Source organism: Drosophila miranda, chromosome XL, assembly GCF_003369915.1.
Source record: "Drosophila miranda strain MSH22 chromosome XL, D.miranda_PacBio2.1, whole genome shotgun sequence".
In the NCBI taxonomy this organism is placed as follows: Eukaryota; Metazoa; Arthropoda; class Insecta; order Diptera; family Drosophilidae; genus Drosophila; species Drosophila miranda.
This window is the reverse complement of record NC_046673.1, coordinates 9,993,869-10,012,369: the sequence shown is the minus strand read 5'-3', so window position 1 is coordinate 10,012,369 and position 18,501 is coordinate 9,993,869. Positions and strand designations below refer to the sequence as shown.

The window sequence follows — 18,501 nt, the reverse complement described above, 5'->3', positions numbered from 1 at the left end:
TCTTTGTGAAATATTGATTAAACCAAAGAGCATCCCAAGTGCATCTCTGAAGGGAGGGTCGACAAATTGATGTCCGTTGGCGATGTTCGATATGATAAATTACCAGTTGAAAACACTTGATTTATTTGATTCGAAACGATTCCTCACCACATCATCACAGTGATAGGAACTGCCTCTCACGATTGCAATTACATTCGCGATTGGGTGAATGGGAGTCGGAGGTGGCTGCTTGACTGCCCATAATACTGTTTTGCCTGCCGCATTGTCTAGCGAATAATTTTATAATTATTTCCGCTTGCATGCAAACAACACAGGGCTTAGAATCCGACCCACAGCCCCAGAGAATCGGAGAGCCCGGGCTTTACTTGGCTTGAAAACACACCGAGATTTTAGGCACGAAAACCTGGCGTCTAGGCGACCAGCCGACCGCAACCATATGACATACTACTACTACTATTACGACTACTACGACTCGTAAAAGAAAACAGCACAAAAAATTACGATAAATTAAGATGGTGCTTAATGATTTTTTGATGTGTTCTCCGCCCCAAATGAGATATATGGCTGGTCGAAGGACAGGGGCTGTGGCTGTGGGTCTGGTGTGGGCTTGGACTTGGGAGTTGTTGCTCTTCCTCTCCAGGGAGTTCGACACCAGCAGATCATTCAGCATACCAATGAGGTTCAGCCCAGGCCAGAACCTCTGAGAGCCTCAAGGCCGGGCCAGAACCAGAACCAGAACCAGAACCGTTGACATTCAAGTGCCTTTTGTTGGCCGCAAACTTCGGAGTCAGGGCTCTTGTTGCCGGTCCAACAGTTGGCTTCAAATTTCGCAATTTGTCTGCAGTTTCGGGCCTCAAGTTCGTCAAGCTACTGGCTTCTGGCCGCTGCAACGGCTCTAACGGCAATTAAAGTGTGGCTTTTAAGGCATACAGCATAGCACCATCGCATCGATAGGTATTGTGGCTGTTTCTGTACGCTTCAAGTCAAGAATTTATCCAACAACTCGTTGTCTTTGACCGAGTTTTTCCCAAAGCAGCTTTTTTCTTCTTCTGTTAGTCGTGTTGCAAATTTTATTTTTGGCAAAACCACGGCCCGAGTGCCTCTTGTTTTGGGCCTCGACTTTGTGTGCGAGACATGTTTTTTTTTTTGTTGTGGTGTGTGGCCCATCTGTGCCCCTGGCATTCAGACCGAGATCGAGATTTTCATAGAATTCTATTAAAAAAAGGATGAAAGATGAAAGATTTTTCATTCATTTGACATCTTCATGCGTGACTCTGTGTCCGTTTGCTTATGGGAAATTGTGCTGGAAAAGCCAAAGAACATAGAAATGGAGTGAACAATTAAGTTGGTGTTGACTCAGGTGGCAGCCTCGTTTAATGATCGTTTAATGGTCTTCAGAATGACTGGCATGCCAACAATCGAATACCACCTCAGCATAAAACGGTTCGATTGATTGCTATTTGTTTCGATCACCGTGACGAGGCCACAAATTTGCATATACCCCTGAAGCCCCTGATCGGATGCGGGGACCCATTCTAGAGACCTGCTCTTCCCAAAACAAACCCGTTGTTCCAGTCTAGTTACATTTGGGCTGGGTTTTTGTCTCGCCAAATACCAAAGCAAACATTATCGGGCGTGTTTTTGGAATAATATTTGCCATGGCCGCAGACTGAAAATGAATCTGTCCGGGGGGGATACCCAAGGCCAACGAAAAGCCCACTGTATACACTTTCCTGACTTTGACAGGTAGCATATGATATCTAGGAATCCTTTAGAGATGGGATAGCAGGCCATGCTAGTTCAGTTTACCGTTTACAGTTTACAGTTCATATTTACCGGAGCTGTCGATTAAATCAAAGCTGAGCAAAACGGAGCTCCGTAAAATCAAAATTACTCATGAAAAAAAGCATTGAATTTTAGTGAGTAAATTATTCGCGTGTGTGTGAATGTGAGTCCTAGTCCCCTGTTTAACCCACAGCTCGATGTCGGTACCGAATACAAAGCAGCAGTTACGCGAAATCCTTAAGGCTGCCAGTGTCGGCCCCCAGCCCAGCGATATGGGCTCGGTGAGTCCTGACGATGAGCCCAGCACCTCGGGGCTGGCTCAGCAGGAGAAGGATGTCGTGGGGCTACAATCGAAGGTGGTGAATGCCGTCGAGACGAAGCAGGCCATCGAGAGCCCTGTCCCGCAACGCCAGAGCTCGGCCGACGGCAACATTTGTCTGGATCTCCCGGAAGGCTGGAACTGCTGGACTCAAGGCAACAACAACGATGCGGTGTATGCGGCTTCACCGGTCGTTCCGGTAGATCGTGTATTTCCGATGGTCCCCACTCGCCGTGAGAGCATCTGCAAGTCCTTTTTCTGCAGCCTCTACGACTGGATGAAGCGCATTGCCGCCGGCTTTGGGCTGGCTCCCCCCCAGGAGTCGGTCTCGGGCTGGTACAAGCACTGCTGGGACTCACTCGGATCCGACCTGGATCTGGATCTGCCCCCTAGCCTCGAACTGGACGGCAGCCCCAAACCAATCGCCTCCTCCTCGCCCATGCGTGAGGGCAACTCTAACATCGCTCCATATCAATCCACACAACATACTTTTCGCATTCAAATTGGTTTAAATTGAACACCTACACGCCAATGAAGAAGAGCAACCACAACATCGCTCCATAACAATCCACACAACATACTTTTCGCATTCAAATTGATTTCAATTGAACACCTACACGCCAATGCATAACAATCCAAACAGCATTCAAACTAGTTTCAATTGAAATCAAAATAGACTTTAATCATTGTTCTGATTGAGAATATCTCCTGAAATGATCACTTTTGCTCTTGTTCGTTGAAGACTCTTGTGGCGTTTACTTCTGTTCGAGTAGTCTTGATATCTATGGCCGTGATCCCCCGCGATCATCGTCTATCCATCATCAATCAACACGAGACCACTTTGATCTTTTTGTGCGATCAGTACGGAACTTCCTGGCTTTGTCGCTGCCGATGCCCAGTGTTGGACTTAAAATCAAATAATTGCACACTTTAATGTGCTTTAATGTTGAGCAAACAAAACCGTAATGTTATCTGCTTAAACTATCGTATGTGGCTTTGTCTGTATCTTTGTCTAAGTATATGCGTATTCCAATTATGCGCATTGTGGTCATATCAAAATGTTATTCAACTTTTCTGTTTCTGTGTCTGTTTCTGTTTCTGTTCTGCTTTGTCATGTCAATCATCCGCACAGAGACCGAAATCGATTTGTTTTGGACCGACGAGCTATGGCAATCCACTTTGCTGCGGGGTAAGCCGAAGTCTCTCAATAATTGATTCATTTGGCCTGACTTCCTACCACAAAACATTCCAATCTATTGGATAATAGTCGAATATTTGGGGGAAATAATTGCATTGAATTCCATGACAATATAAATCCCTAAAATCATATTTTTGTATCTCTTTTGGAGCTCATTTTGTGTGAACTTTTATCTCTGGCACTTAATTGGCTTCTGCATTCTTCTGGAGCTTAAGAAAATAATCATTTCAATTTGAATGATTCATGCAGACTCGTATAATACATCGTTCTTTGTGATACAATTATATAAAACACCAAAGGAAGGCTAGTTCTTGATGCCCTTGCAGCACGATACATGTGTACTTCTCAGATACGACATGATTGTTCTCAGTGCATCTGCTGGCGGTGGCTTGTCTTCCTTTTTTGGCTGTCCGTTACTCCTGTCATTTGCCGATTCTATTGCCTTAGAGAGTGACGGAGTGAATCATAGGCGCGAGAAGATGAGAGGCTCTTGAACGTGGTCCTAGGCCCCGAAAGAAGGAAAGAGAGAGGCAGTAAGAGTTGGTAGCAACATCCCCACCAATCACCAAAGAACTAGTAAAATAAAAGAGAACCAAAGCTGATGAAATAAGTGAATCATCGAAAAATGTGTTAATTAAAACTTGACATATGTCTGTATGATATAGTGATCCGATTTCGATCCGATAATAAAAAAAAAATCAAATAACAATTCGTGTTTCACTTTGACCTGGTTGATGGTCTTCTATTTGCAGAATAAATGGAGCTGCTTTCATTTCTTTTTGCCGGAAATCATATTCAGTTTCCGGATAATCAATATTTGTGGAAATTCTTTGAATATATTAGTCGTCTATTTCCACATAGTTTGACTATTATGTAAATGAATGATTCAATCAGAACCAAAAAGCAGCTTAGCCACCAAACTCCCGTTCTGTAAGTGTATCATAAAATGTTATGGTCATTGGTCCCAATTTCCTACCAAAAAAAAAAACCAAGATCGTCAAGGTTGTGTGTGTGCTTGTGGGGTGCCTCAAAGCTTGAAGTGAGGTCTGATGTAACCACTTCAATACGTAACGTGCTGTTCAGGTTCAGTGGGTAAATGGGTCAGGCGAGGCCCTAACACGAACACGCACACTAGCACTAATCACGGTCCAGGGTCGGGTCTCTGTAACCGTCGACCGGTTACAGCTGAAGAGATCGGATTGGTCTTGGGGCTACTTCCGATAGACTTAAGAAAGTTTCCCTTATGAATATGTACATATCATCGTTAATCTCTTAAGAATTTCATGATATATGGAATATGGAAACCAAGCCCAGCCCATTAATAACCGTATTTCCCTCTTCTTTTTCACGTATCTCCCTTACAGGTGAGTGGCACGTCTGGCGTCTGTGCGAGTTGTATGCAAATATTCGAATACCAAAGCAAGTCCAAGACAAAGATCAAGTTCATTGGGTCTGGGTCAACTGCTTGGCGGACCCGGGACATGGCAACGATGGCAGCGATGTCTAACGGGGCACACAACAAGTTTATTGACCTCTAACTGGAACGGTAACACATCAACACGGAAGTAGCTTGGCACCGCACACACTTCCGTTGGCCATTGACATAGTTTCCTTTTCAGCAAATATTTGTTGGATTTTTCGCATATGGATTGTATTTTTATTGCGCTTTTGGCCACGAAATCGCTTATCGGTGGCTGGTCTAGGGCAAAGCTTCAGATCTCTGAAGTGCTCTCTGAGCATTTCACGAGCTCTGCAGTGCAATGCTCAGGTGTCTGGTGTCTGGTGTCTGGAGCGGCGTCTGGTCACGTAGACCTCGAGACGCGCCATCTCCTTCTCTGGGATGCACGGATGGGGGCGTGTCAGGTCTGGGTACTCTCGTACGCTATGTGCAGACGAATATCAATTAAAAACAGGTCGAAACCCCGAGTGGTAAAGTGACTCGAATGGCAGATACTGTGGCTGCATCGGAATCGAATGTAAAGGATCAATTCCCTGGAATAAATAGATCAGATCAGCTGAATGCATGCCCAACGGACCATAGAATGTGTAGTTGAAGAGAAAGCATTATCTGGAACGCATTGAGAAACGGTCATGCCCGAGGCTACGGCGTATCTCGGTGCAGCCTCTCCGGCGGCCAGGCCTTGAACTTGCCTGAACCGCTCCATCTGATCCGTCCAGTCCATTAAAATGTGTGAATTGTGGGCTCGTGTTGATTTTTTTTTTATAAATTCGGAGCTCAGCGTCTCGGACCTTTACATTAATTAGCCATAAATTTTGTGTCTTGAGTTAAAACAAAATCTTTTTAGTCTGTACGTTTTTCGGGGCCCCAATTAGAACATTATCGAAGTACGTCCAAAGTTGGACAGGGACAGGGACTGATCGTTTAGCATGGCTTCGATATCGGAAACTGTTCGGAAAAAAGACATTCAATATAATTTGCGTTGATTAGACCGCGGAGAGTCGATTGGCCAGTTCCGGCTTCCGATGTGTTCGCGTGTTAGCATGAAAACTGTTGACCAAGGTTGTGGTCGGTCCGTTGGTCGGGGCCTGTCAAAAAAGATGATTTATAACGCATTGATTGGGCTGTTGTTAAGTCTTTCGATGTCTGTTTCAGTTTCAGTTTATTTTTCTTTCGGTTTTTCCTTCGGTTTGCTCCGTTTGGGGCGTTCCGTTGTGACAAGTTCAAAGTTGGTTCCCCATCGAACTGTGAAAATGATTGTTTCGCCGTATTCTCAGCGCCCATAAATTAAAGCCATTTTTTCCTGTATTTTTGTATATGGCGTGACGTGACGTGAAGGCGCGCCCAAAGGTTAGGCTATCATTTGTTTTTGCCTCTGTATTGCTGGAGATGGGAGCGTGACTCACATCGTGTGTGGGATTTTTGATACATCAGTAGTGTTTTCTTTTTCCCTGATAAAGAACTCGTGAGGAAGATCCAGGAAGACGATCAACGGGAACGGAATATCTTGTCGGCGGCACAAAAAATATAAACGTAACCTTTGTTTTGTTCCTCATTTCTGCATCAATGCTACCACTGGATATGCTTGATACTGATTAAAGGAATCCGTAAACAGAGAGTCGTTGAATGGAATGGAATCGGTAGTAGCAATCCCTCAAGTTCCCAAATGTTGCCACCTTCTGGCAGCCCTCTTCCATTCATGGTATTCATGGGCTTGCGGCTCTGAAGAGCCAGATATTAAAGGAGAAAGGCGATTGAGATACTATTGATCTATGAAAGATATAGAAATATATGCTAAGGGTTTTATATACCATATATTTTGACTATATCTGCCCATCGATATAATTTTAGATTTTGCTTACACTTTTTTTTCCGCTTAAATTTTGCATGAAACCCCATTGCTGCTGCTTCTTCTTGAAGATTCCTCTCGAGGTCTCTGACGTAGGCTTCTGTGGCCTACAAAGATGCAATGGGTGATGTATAGGTCCTGTTCTGGAACTGCTCCGAGTCTGCCATGGCTTGCTTTTTGGTCTGTTCTGGTATGACGAAGAGTTTGAATGAGTTCCACTTGGCGAGGGATCTGTTTCAAAAATGTGATTCGATTTTATTTGATTTGATTTTAGTCCGCAAATGGCAATATAGGGTCTTCTAAGATAAAAACAATAACAGACTCTCAACCGGAAAACAAATTAAATAAATTAGAAAAACAAAGCACGGCTGAATATTTATTCATGCGGTGGCTTGAACACTTTCTGGTCAGTTTGTTTCTCCTCCTCGCCATCCAGGATGGCCTTAAAGCTGAATGGCTGAAGCTGAATCCCGGATATATTTTGCTCAATTCGGCAAGAGCCGCAAAACCAATAAATGAACCAATAAATGATGCTATATTTTGGAATACCTTTCAAAGGAAAGAAGACGAAGGGGAACTAAAATTCTTCAAATAATGCGCTCAAAATTATTATTTTTTTTAAAATAAATTGATCTAAATTCAGAGTTCTTTGTACAGCTTGCACATGTAGCCGATAGTATATCGACTAAGCTTCCGATGGTGGTCTTTTTGCCACCACTAATTCCCTACCAATTTGTTGGCCACCTCATTTTCGTTGCCTGCTTTTGGGCTGTCTGCGAAATGCCGTGCCTCCCTCCCTCTCGCACCGTGGAGTGAGCTTTCCATTCTCATCCATTCATTTGCTAATTAATTCGTTGCCATAATGTTTATGTTTATGTTTATGCAAATGTAATTTATTAAATAGAGTGTGTGTCGTTTAAATAATGCGCATGCGTGTGTGGGAATGTTTTGTATAAATATAAATAGTCGTAGAATATTAACTTAATCAAAACATAACTTAACGACAAATTACACAAATAATAATGGAAATCTAAATAATATTATTACAAGGAACAAAAACAAACAAAAAAATATGTAAAACAATAATTAACTAAAGCTAGGAATACACATTAATGGAGGCTATAATCTATGACTCGATTTCATCATGCTTCTTTCTGCTGTCTTCTTGCAATGGAAAAGGGTCGGGAGTGGAGTGCGGAAATAGTTGTACCACAAAATTTGTAGAAGAATCCGTGGAGAGCAGCTGGAAATGAGATTCGATTTGGTGGTGTTTCTTGGAGCTTTAGATTTTGTAGAACTTGCAATTGATCCCATTATTGGGATTATTGTGTGGCTAAAACAATTCTTCTAGATTTCTTTGGAGACTGTTGCTGTGATCCGCAGCAATCCCAGAAAAAAAACCCTAATGAATGGCAACATGGATGCTCGTTTGGCGAGAAACAGGGAGAACTCTCTCTCTCTCTCTCTCAAGATTGTTTAAAGCTAATGGACCCCTGAGCACTGATCTGGCGCTGACTCTGACTCTGATCGACCTAACTCTCTGAATAGGTGATGTTGCTGCTGTCGTAGATGCTGCTGCTGTCGACGATGTTGCTGCCTTCAATGATGTTGCTGCTGATGTTGCTGCTGCTGCTGATGTTGATACCTTGTATGCTGCTGGCTGCCGCATCCGTGTCGCCTCCTGCAGGTCGACTCTTTGTGCGCCCAGCGGTGGAGGAGGTGGAGGCCTGTCGCTTCACCTTGTACTCGGGATTGGTGAGCCAATCCTCCTTGATGAGATCGGCACCCTTCTCGGCAATCATGATGACAGGTGCATTCGTGTTGCCGCTGCTGATGGTGGGCATGATGCTGGCATCGATCACCCGCAGGCCGCGCACACCGTAGACTCGGAGGCGGGGATCCACGACGGCCTCGGGATCCCAGGCGGGGCCCATTTTGGCCGTCCCGCACGGATGGTAGATGGTCATCGAAATGGTCCTCACATGGCACTCCAGATAGGCGTCAGAGAGGAACTTGTGCTGCTTGCAGTTGGGCAGTGGTTTGCGCCACAGCCGCGATCCGAACTGCTTGAAGACCTGCGCCTCGGCCACGCGCAGGGCGATCTTGGCGCCCTCGACGAGGGTCTTGGCGTCGAGGGGGTCGTCAAAGTAGTTGGCATCGATCAGGGGGTAGTGAAAGGGGTTGGCCGTCCTCAGCCTCACCGAGCCCCTCGATCGGGGGCGCAGCAGCAGCGGCATAATCGTCCAGCTGTCCTTGTTGGCAATGGGATGGTAGACCTCCTTGTAGACGGACTCCTTCAGGCCCAGCACCTTCTTCACCCGCGCCCCGTTGTCCGAGTTGATCGACGCCGGCGCCATGTGGAACTGTATGTCCGGCCAGTCGACGGTGCGATTGGAGTACGGCGTGTGGACAAAGGCCAGGCCCTCGACTCCGCCGAGGGTCGTCATTGGTCCGCGTTCGCGCAGCACATACTGAAAGGTGACGGCCGTGGGATTGAAGCGATCCTGAATGATGGCCACCGGCTTGTCCACCAGAAACGTGAGTCCGCCCATGCCCACATGGTCCTGCATGTTCTCGCCCACGGGCAGGTCCTGCAGGACCCGGATGCCGTGCTTCTCGAGCTGCTTCCGCGGTCCCAGTCCCGACAGCATCATCAGCTGCGGGGTGTTGATGGCCCCCGCCGAGAGGATAACCTCCCGACGGGCCGCAATGCGATAGACCTTTCCGTGCTTGACGAACTCGACGGCCTGGGCCCGCATGGTGCCCGGCTCGATGATCACCCTCGTGACATGGGAGTTCATCGACAGATGGAAGTTCTTGCGCTGCCGGATCGGTCGCAGAAAGGCCTTGGCGGTGGAGCAGCGGGAGCCCCGTCGGATGGTGCCCTGGGCGATCATGAAGCCCGACTGTTGGGCCCCATTGATGTCGCGATTCTGGTAGCCCAACTGCGTGCCAGCCTCCACGAAGGCCGCCACCAGGGGCGAGTGCCAGGGCGACTCCTGGACCGTCAGCAGGCCGCCCCTGCCATGGTAGGCGTTGTTGGCCAGATAGGGATTGCGGTTGTCCTCGGACTTCTTGAAGTAGCGCAGCACCTGGTCGTAGTCCCAGCCGGTGTTCCCCAGCGAGGCCCAGTGGTCGTAGTCGTTGCGATTGCCCCGCACATACAGCATATAGTTGAGGACGGAGCTGCCGCCGAGCACCCGGCCTCTGGGCCAGTTGCAGCGGTTGTTCTGCATGCCCAGACAGGCCTTGTTCGAGGGCTCCGTCTTGTAGGCCCAGTCCAGTTTGCTCAGCTGCAGATATGCGGCCAGCGAGGGCACGTCCGAGATCTCGTTCTCATCCGGCCCGGCCTCGATCAGCAGAACCTTCCACTTGCGCACCTCGCTCAGCCGATTGGCCACCACAGCCCCCGCCGAGCCACTGCCCACCACTATGAAGTCGTACTCCGGATAGAGGTTGAGCTGGTCCAGTGGCCGCGACTCGGGGTCGACTGCATCGTAGCGATAGTAGGTGATGGCGGCCAGCATCAGCGGTATTAGCCAGAGGCCCGTCGTCACCACGCCGAAGGTCGACTTGATCACAGTCGTTATGAAGAGTAGATTGAGTACCATAATGATCGGGTTTCGGATTGGGATTGGTTATGGTTACGTGTTCGGGATTGGCTTAAGGTTCACGGGATTATGTTCTTCTCTTTCTCTATAGAGATTCCCCTATACATGTATTCTCTGTCTCTGTCTCTCGCTTCGCTCTGCGTTTCTAGCGTTTCTTTCTTTTGTGCATGGCGCGGCTCTGTTCTGCCTTGCTTTTCTCTATGATCCGCCAAGCTGCGTCCTTTGCTCTGCTGCTTGTGCCTTGTGCTGCCTCGAGGCTTTTCTTCTCTCCAGTTTTGTCCCTTGGGATCCTTTCTTTTTCCAATAGTGCTCCTCGTTGGCCAGCTGAAAAATACATAGATAGAGAAACATTTGAGTTGGGTTTGATTTTATTTGATTGGAATATGTCTTGAATTTAGACGTAAGACTATCTGTTCTATCTGTGCTATCTTCTTGTACGGCTTACTTCCATATCTAAGATCAGACTCGGATAAATCTTCTCTTTGCTGTCCGTTAATTCCGGGAAACATCTCTAGGGAGTGGGCAGAGCAAGAGGCTCTGGTATAGAGGGAATCTGTACCATATATATGTATCTCTCCAAACCATTAAAGCAATCCCTACTGAATGACCTCTCGGCATCTCGGCAATGCCTGAGATTGAGAGACTGGAACACACTCTTCTATGGGGTCGAGTCTCGCAGTGGAAGCTCTAAGACCAGGGAATATTAAGGACGGGGTGGGGCACCACAAATCATAAACAGAGGGGGACAAACATTAATGGATTTTTATATATAATAATATTTATAATTCCATATAATACTAGTCTTATATAATCGACACCTTTTTCCGCTAAACAAGCGTTAATGTTGTATGATATTTTTTCTGGACTTAAGCACACGTTTCCTTCAATAAATTTGTTTTAATCTGTCGTATGTTTTTCTCATTATTTTTATCCTACAAAATTACCCATTTTCTGTTCGATTTTGGCTTTTAATATAAGCGTTATTAGGCAATTTTTTAAGTGAAAAAATGTCGAATGAGAGGCTTAACATGCTGCACTTTCCCAAACCAAGGTGTGAGCTGCGATTGCTACGGTCTAAAGGAGCTTCTGGCCTGGTTCTGGCTACACCGCGCACAACCATTAGTTTCGATTGCTTAAATATGATGTAAATTGCATGGCCGAGTGCAGTTGCGGCAGACAGTTGCATCAGCAGACAGCAGAGTGTTGCACTAGTCCCAATAAACCAAAGCGATGTGCCACCGTCCTCCTTTGCCCTGCCTCTGTAATGATTGTGCGTACGTGTGTGTGTCTTGGACTGGACGACCTTGACGATATTCCGGCTTATGTGGAGAGGGTTTTCTTTTATGGCTTACATTTGAATGTAAGTCACGTATGTGGGGATGCATCCACAATGCCCAGATATCTGCCATTTGTTTGTCTTTCAAATTCGTCGGCCGTTTTCATATTACAATATTACAATATTTTGTTGCTATTATTGTTGCTGTTGTTGTACGATCCAACAACAACAACAACAAAAAAGTGATGTAACAGAAACCAAAACCAAATCGTTGCTGGATTTCGGGGGGTATTCGTAATTGGCGTGCTCGATTGGGTAAAATAAATACGAAATTTGGTTGTTGGTTTCGGCTCTTTCTGGCTTTCGGTAAGTATTTGTATTGCGAGTATATTGTATCTTGTATCTTGTGGATGGATAGATATACATTTGAGTGGGTCTCTCCGATCAGCCGGCTCAGGCATTTGCTATTTTTGGGCTTTGTTTTGCTTTCGGGCAGAGGGAGCTGTTGACACATGGCTGCCCGCCATGCCCCGCCGTGGTTACCCGACGTTGCCGCCGTTGTTATCGAGCGGGTGTTGAAATATCTAACGGCACTTAACGCTTGTCTATCCAGTTTACAAATCGGAGGGGTACGTATGTGTATATGGCGCCGGGCGAGATCTTGTTGGGTTGGGAATGCTGGAATGCGGCATGTTACGGGGGAAAACGCTTTCGCGAGTGGGTGAGAAATGTGCCATGTACTCGTCTGTACTGTACTCTGTAATGAGTGTGGGATATCATATGCACCTCCCTCCCTCCAATAGTGCACACTCACATTTCCACTGGGAAATGGTAAGTCCCACAAAAGTTCTCTTAATATTCATCTATCTCTTCGGGACTTATCGTTAAACAATCACGATCACGTTTCCACTCGCTTATGGGAAATTATGTACAAAGAATCAACGTCGTTTGCATTATCCAGGAATGAGTGGAATGGAATGCCTGAAGAGAGCTTGGAATGGCGAACAAGGGAAGGCGAGTGTCGAGAAAGCGGAGGGGGAATGAAGGTGCCTGAGAAAGAAACAGACCAGGAAATAGGAAAGACGGACAGGGGATATGAGAAAAGATAAACGAGTGCAGAATGTAGGCACATAAAGAGCTGAAGAAGGCAGACTAAAGCAAAACAAGTGGAAGATGCGGTTAAGTGGTGATTGAGTCGGAAGGAGAGTCACAAAGGTGATTCATGAGACCCACTCTGCAGTAAAAGGAAAATACTAATCCAACAAATATTCATGAATATCGGGGCGGGAGCTTAAGACCCAGATTTCAACCACCCGAAAGAGACTGGAACGAAAAGGTTGCCTTAAAAGGTTCTAATTTACTTCCTTTTGAAAACAGAGATTACTCATGGGGCTGTGATAGCTATATGTTTAAAAATTACTGAAAATGAGAACTAAAGAAATTGGAACTAGTATCAGACCAAGGAATTAGTGTTAAGAAATGCAATCATCTTAGTGGGGAAGTTTATAAAGCAGTTCTTTGCTCTTCCATAGCCCCAATCAGCACTTTTGGATGAGCGGAATATTCAATAATTAGAGGGGAAGCTAATAAAGTTGTTCTTCGCTCTTCTATAACCCCAATCTGCACTTTGAGATGAGCGGAATATTCAATAGTTAGAGAGGAATAAAGTTGTTCTTCGCTCTTCTATAACCCCAATCAGCACTTTCGGATGTGCGGAATATTCAATAGTTAGTGGGGAAGCTAATAAAGTTGTTTTTCGCTCTTCCATAGCGCGAATCAGCACTTTCGGATGAGTGGAATATTCAATAATTTGCCCTGCATTGCATATTCTTTCTCCATACTTTGAATAACTCTTTGATAAAATTTTCTGTAATTCCTGTAGTTTTTTTCGAAGAATCGTTTGGCTCTGATGTGCTGAAATGTGTGAAAAATATGTCGCGATATATATTTCGATTCCTTGTCATTTCTCTGTAGTCTGTAGTACTTTCCGGAAACTATTTTTTTTAATCCACTAATAAAAGGGAGTATTTTCCTTTCGGAAGACTGTTTTCTTTCCATGATGGCAGATTTTTAAATGGTTTATTCAAGAGTCTCGCCAGTTTAAAGCTTTTCTGTTTTCGCTCTGAGAAGCCCTTTGGGCTTTCAATCGTGTCTTTCTGCTGGAGTTTCGCAACCCTTTGCGTGTCTGACATAATCGGTTTCAATGTCGATTTCTTATCACTTCAATTAGCCAGCGAAACCCGCTCCACTGTGGCGCTGTCCAAGTGAAAGGCCGCCACCCGAGACTGGGGCAACCGCTTCCACTACAGGTGGCTCTCAAACCTTTCCTGGCAGACTCCGACTCTGACTCCGACTTCGGCCTCGACTCTGATCCAACCGCAGACACAGATGCAAGATGCAGAAGCACAAGCAGATACAGATACAGATACAGATACAGATACAGAGAGTGGAACCGTTTTGGGTTACCATTTCTTTTACAATTTCTCATTACTGGCTGTTTTTCATTTCTTGGGGGTTTGTTTTTTGTGCAAAAAAAAGCGACAACAACCACAGCTGAAACAAATTGTTGTAAAAATGTCGAAAAAGCGCGCCACGAAATTGGGTCAGCAGCGACGGTAAACGAGTTTGGCCAAGACAAGAGGGCTGCTGTGATGCCACGGCTCCGGGACCAGGTAAACCTGTTGGCCCGGCCCGGCCCGGCTCGGCCCGGTCCGGAGTTGCCTCTTCCCTCATGGTTACCCCAATCCCCTCCCCGCTACTCGTAGCAGTATTGACATGCGTCATTATAGTGGGGGGAAAAATAGTTTTGTGCCTCTACACTTCCAAAAGGTATTCCGATTTCGATCAGCAGCTCGAAGACGCACTTGAAGATTCAAAAACTAATCATTGGAAACTGGATTCGATGGTTCGGAAAGTATATGTAAAGCGTCGACTCACGACTAGCTGGCTGATGTTTTCTTTGGGCCCGAGTAGCATTTTAGCCAATTAGAGCTTAGCTTCCTGTCCAGCAGTGAAGGCCATGACCAAGCCACTCACTCGCCCGACGAACTCCCGGCTAGCACCCACGCATTTTACGAACAAGCCACTTTGCCAATGATGATTGAGACAATTAAAGTGATTTTCTTTGCGATTTTGTGCGTTAATTTGGTGTAAACAAACGCATGACAAGCGGGGACATGGACAGACAGCGTTGGCGGGGGGGGATAGAGGGGGATAGTGAAGGGTGTTCATGATGATGTAGTGTCAGTGTCAGCCGGTGTCAGTCACCTTGGTGGTGCGGTGCCAAAGCAATTTGCCCCCGGCTGCTGTTCTTCAGATACGACTTGGGGAGATGTCATTGTGTCAATGACTCGATTTGGCCCAACAGCAGCAGCAGCCGCCTTGCCTGACTAACTGTATTCAAAAATGTTGCAATTAATTCGGCGGCAGAGTAAAATGTTTAATTAGTTAGCGGAAAATTTCATTTAACTGCAACAACACCCCGGGAAATAGTGGCAGCCACCATTTGAGGCCCGTTGCCTGCCACTGCCACTGCGTGTCCAGTGTTAATAATGCCATGCACTGCCGATTAATACAACAAATCGAATGAAACTCAAATACTTAGAGAGAGAAAAAGGAAATTCAGGCCGGTGGACAAAACTATCGACAAATTCGATTTCTTTCAAAAATTTCTTGAGGCTAATGATCGTTCGCAGACTCTTATCGATGACAGACTCTCTTTTGAAGTTGAAATCCTACCAATGTGCAGTATTTATTGGCTCAATCATGATTTTGATACATAATTCCAGCGATTATTTATAGCCATATATCGACAGACATCGATGGCCATGGTGTATCGATACATCGCCATGGACTTTATTGAAATTGCTCAATTTCGCTTAAGCGATCAATCAATGATTGAGTATAATTTTACTGCCATTTTGGTCGAAATTAATGGCCAAATCTTCGGCTAAAAGATGATACTTATTTGCGGCTGCGACCACGTTAATGCCCCCTCTTCGACTGTTATGCCACTGGGGCGCGGCTTCAAACTCTCCCACAACACCTCTTTCTTTCCCCTGTCTTTCCCCTAATGTAAATGCTAATTTTTACGAGCATTGTTGTACATGAACATGAACAACAATTGTTGCCGCTGCCTGGGTGGATGTTGCTGTTGCGGCTGCTGCGGCTGCTGCGGCTGCTGCGGCTGCGGTTGTGGCTGATGTTCAGCAGCAACGACGACAAATCTTTTTATTGTCTTGAAAAGAGGGGTCACACCTCCCTCCCCCCTGGAAACAATGACAATGCACGGCTAACGTTGGGGAGTATTGTTGTTGCTGCTGCTGCTGCAACATGTAGCCTACTTTTGGTTCCCTCTCTTGCCATGGCCATCGCACCATTTCTTTGTCTGCTTGCGTTTTACGAGCATGGTTGAGGCATTGTCATAGCCGGTCGGTCGGTGGGTCCTCTGGGGGGTAGCTCAAGCTCCTGTTGTCCATACTCCAGCTATAGGCACTACCTCCAGACTCTGAGCTAAGAGCTCGCTGCCGGGTAACCCCTTGTCGAGCCTCTGTTTGTGATTTGTTTTAGGGTCTCTACATATCTGAATGTACGAGTATGCATCCACTTTTCTTGAATGCATCTCACAGTTCGTTGTTGTTGTAGTTGTTGTAGTTGTTGTTGTTGAATGTATCTCACAGTTGTTGTTGCTGTTGTGGGCAGGCTGAATGACTCTTACGAGATTGTGCAGATTGTGGTCTCCAGCCAAAAACCTGAGCACTGCGCTGGAGTGAATCTTTTTCAACAACAACAATGGTTGCATCAACAACAAACAGTACTTGATCCGTCGACAGACAGGCCTCTCCCCATCTCTTACGCCCTGGACAGCCCTTCGTTTCTCTGCTGGAACACTTGACCCTTCGTTTTTATTTCCTTATGGAACACTTGACCCTTTTGTTTTGGTCACTCGTCACTTTTGTTGTTGGTCTTTGGTTGGCTCTGCTTACTTGCAATTATCGGGCCACGGCGTTTGGCACTTGGTTTTCGGACACTTTCGGCTCACAAGCGGCGTAACAGGATCCTTGCCTGGCAAAAGGATGCAGCAATGCAGGAGAAGGAGGATTAGGAAAAAAAAAACGAAAAAAATATTCAACCGCTGGCTGCGTCTGCGCGGCTGCGTTGCACGTACTCGACTGAATTGAGCGTTTCGCTTGTCGCCGCCAAATTCGGCCAAAACGAAGTCGTCGATGAAGCAACAACACGAAAGCCAGCAAACCGCAAGACCAGCAAGCGGCAACAAAACCAACAACAAGACAGCCCACAAGAGGAGCGAGCGCAGCAAACGGCAACCAGCCACAAGCCAGAGATACGACCAGCGGCGGCTAGACCCTGGCGACACCCTGTATTCTGTGGCAGATGTATCTGGACTGTATGCTGTCTGTGTCTAAAAATTCGAACTTTAATAGCCTCCAATCGTTCGAATATCATTTTATTTTGTCATTACTTTTGATCCTTGGATAAGTCTGTAGATAACACCTCCTTGAGGAAGGAAAGTTCTGAGGAGGAGTTTGAAAATATTAAGAGTTTTTCTTAACAAAATACTGTATTTTTTTGAAAGTTTTCAAGACTTATAGGCTGCGAAAGCTGTTAGGTGTAAGGCTGTAATGGAGTTTATTCAGAAATTATATAGATTTCCGAAGTGTATAAATTATTTAAAACTGCGGAAGGGAGCCTTTTCGGACCGCAAGGCAGACAGAAGACAGAAGTCCGTCAAGAATGCGGTACGAAGGTCGTATGCAATCCACAGAAATATGTATCGTATGGATCCACTGGATCAACCTGTTAAGGATGCCAGTGGCTACCATCTGGTCATGATTCAAAGCGATTGAAAACATACAAAAAGTATGCCAAAAATATGTTAATTTTGGGTTTCTTTTCTAATTGGAATAAAATGTAGAAAAATAATGAAAGGGAGGTTGGATTCAGATCCATCCGTAATGATCCCATCTTTCATAGTCTCCAAAATATAAGGGACTCTGCCTTTGATCCCGATCCTTTCGGGGGGTAGAGATCCTTCTGGCTGTTGCATGCTTTTGCCCGAGCCCAGTAGTCCCTACTTCTATATGATCTATGATTAAGGGGTACAACAAAAAACAAAACAAAACACGACGAGCGAGAGCCAGCCAGGTGTTGCATATTATTGGCACATCGGGCGAGCGAGCGAGCGAGCGTGTCTGCAGTCGAACATGTTCGATGCGCTGATAACGGAATCGAAACTGGAGCTGAGCTCCAGCGAAGCTTTGCATGAAGATGTGTCTCCCAGAAGGTCAAACTAGATCGTGAGGGAAGAGGGGGAGGAGAACAGAGCAGGAGAGAGCGAAGAAATGTTCATATAAATCATAGGAAACTTCATACTAAGGATCAGATCTGATCGAGGGAAACACACTCTTTTCCAAATGAATACAAATCAAATATCAGAACCACTATTTAGTATATTTAATCAGGAAAATATAAGTATTTTAATTTGTAGCAAACCTAGACAGAATGAATAAACTTTAGACAGAGCTAAATCAATAACAATATACCTACATTCAATGGATAACAATCAATAGACTACAAAGAATCGTTTAATAGAGAAAGTCTCAGGCAAAGGACTTGCAAAATGAAGCCCCATTGGAAAACATCTTTAAATATTTACATCATTGGAGTGTTCTTTGATCATTTTTTTCAATATCTTTGATCTTATAAATACATATATTTCATACAGAAATGATGAAAGAGCCCTTTAATGATATAAATATTTAAAATTTTTTTTTCAATGTGAAAATCTTCAAGAAAAAGATAGGATCCAAGCGGACGTCTGCAATCTTGAAACATAATTTACCCAGTAAAAAAAAACCCATCCAAAAAAGTATGTTCCCAAGATACAAGGATAAATCATTAAAGAAATACTCGTAGGTACTGGCAAAAACAAAGGTTACATGGAAATTATTCCAAGAACAAGAACATCTAACACTAGTAGGGGT

The 18,501-nt window shown here is 45.4% G+C and overlaps 3 protein-coding genes across 7 annotated transcripts in view; 2 read left to right on the top strand and 1 right to left on the bottom strand.

Moving 5' to 3' along the window:
* The window catches only part of LOC108155864 (flotillin-2), a 107,091-nt gene that overhangs the window by 23,070 nt on the left and 65,520 nt on the right, over nucleotides 1-18,501 (top strand). The window lies entirely within an intron of this gene.
* Nucleotides 1,802-2,813, top strand: LOC108155905. Its single transcript, XM_017287053.2, has 2 exons — nucleotides 1,802-1,919; nucleotides 1,979-2,813. The coding sequence occupies exons 1-2, from the start codon at nucleotides 1,897-1,899 to the stop codon at nucleotides 2,619-2,621; spliced, it is 666 nt and encodes a 221-aa protein (XP_017142542.1). The 5' UTR covers nucleotides 1,802-1,896; the 3' UTR covers nucleotides 2,622-2,813.
* LOC108155787 (glucose dehydrogenase [FAD, quinone]) lies at nucleotides 7,517-16,658 on the bottom strand. Its single transcript, XM_017286850.2, has 2 exons — nucleotides 16,483-16,658; nucleotides 7,517-10,545 (listed from the first exon to the last, which is right to left on the bottom strand). Exon 2 carries the CDS (start codon nucleotides 10,219-10,221, stop codon nucleotides 8,143-8,145), a length of 2,079 nt encoding a protein of 692 aa, XP_017142339.1. The 5' UTR covers nucleotides 10,222-10,545; nucleotides 16,483-16,658; the 3' UTR covers nucleotides 7,517-8,142.

What these genes read in the sequence shown, in the direction of transcription:
- LOC108155787 (XM_017286850.2), bottom strand. Translation starts at nt 10,221, where the DNA reads ATGGTACTCAATCTACTCTTCATAACGACTGTGATCAAGTCGACCTTC.
- LOC108155905 (XM_017287053.2), top strand. Translation starts at nt 1,897, where the DNA reads ATGAAAAAAAGCATTGAATTTTA. An exon ending in AAAAAAAGCATTGAATTTTA is followed by an intron (nt 1,920 to 1,978) that starts GTGAGTAAATTA and finishes TTTAACCCACAG; the next exon opens with CTCGATGTCGGTACCGAATA.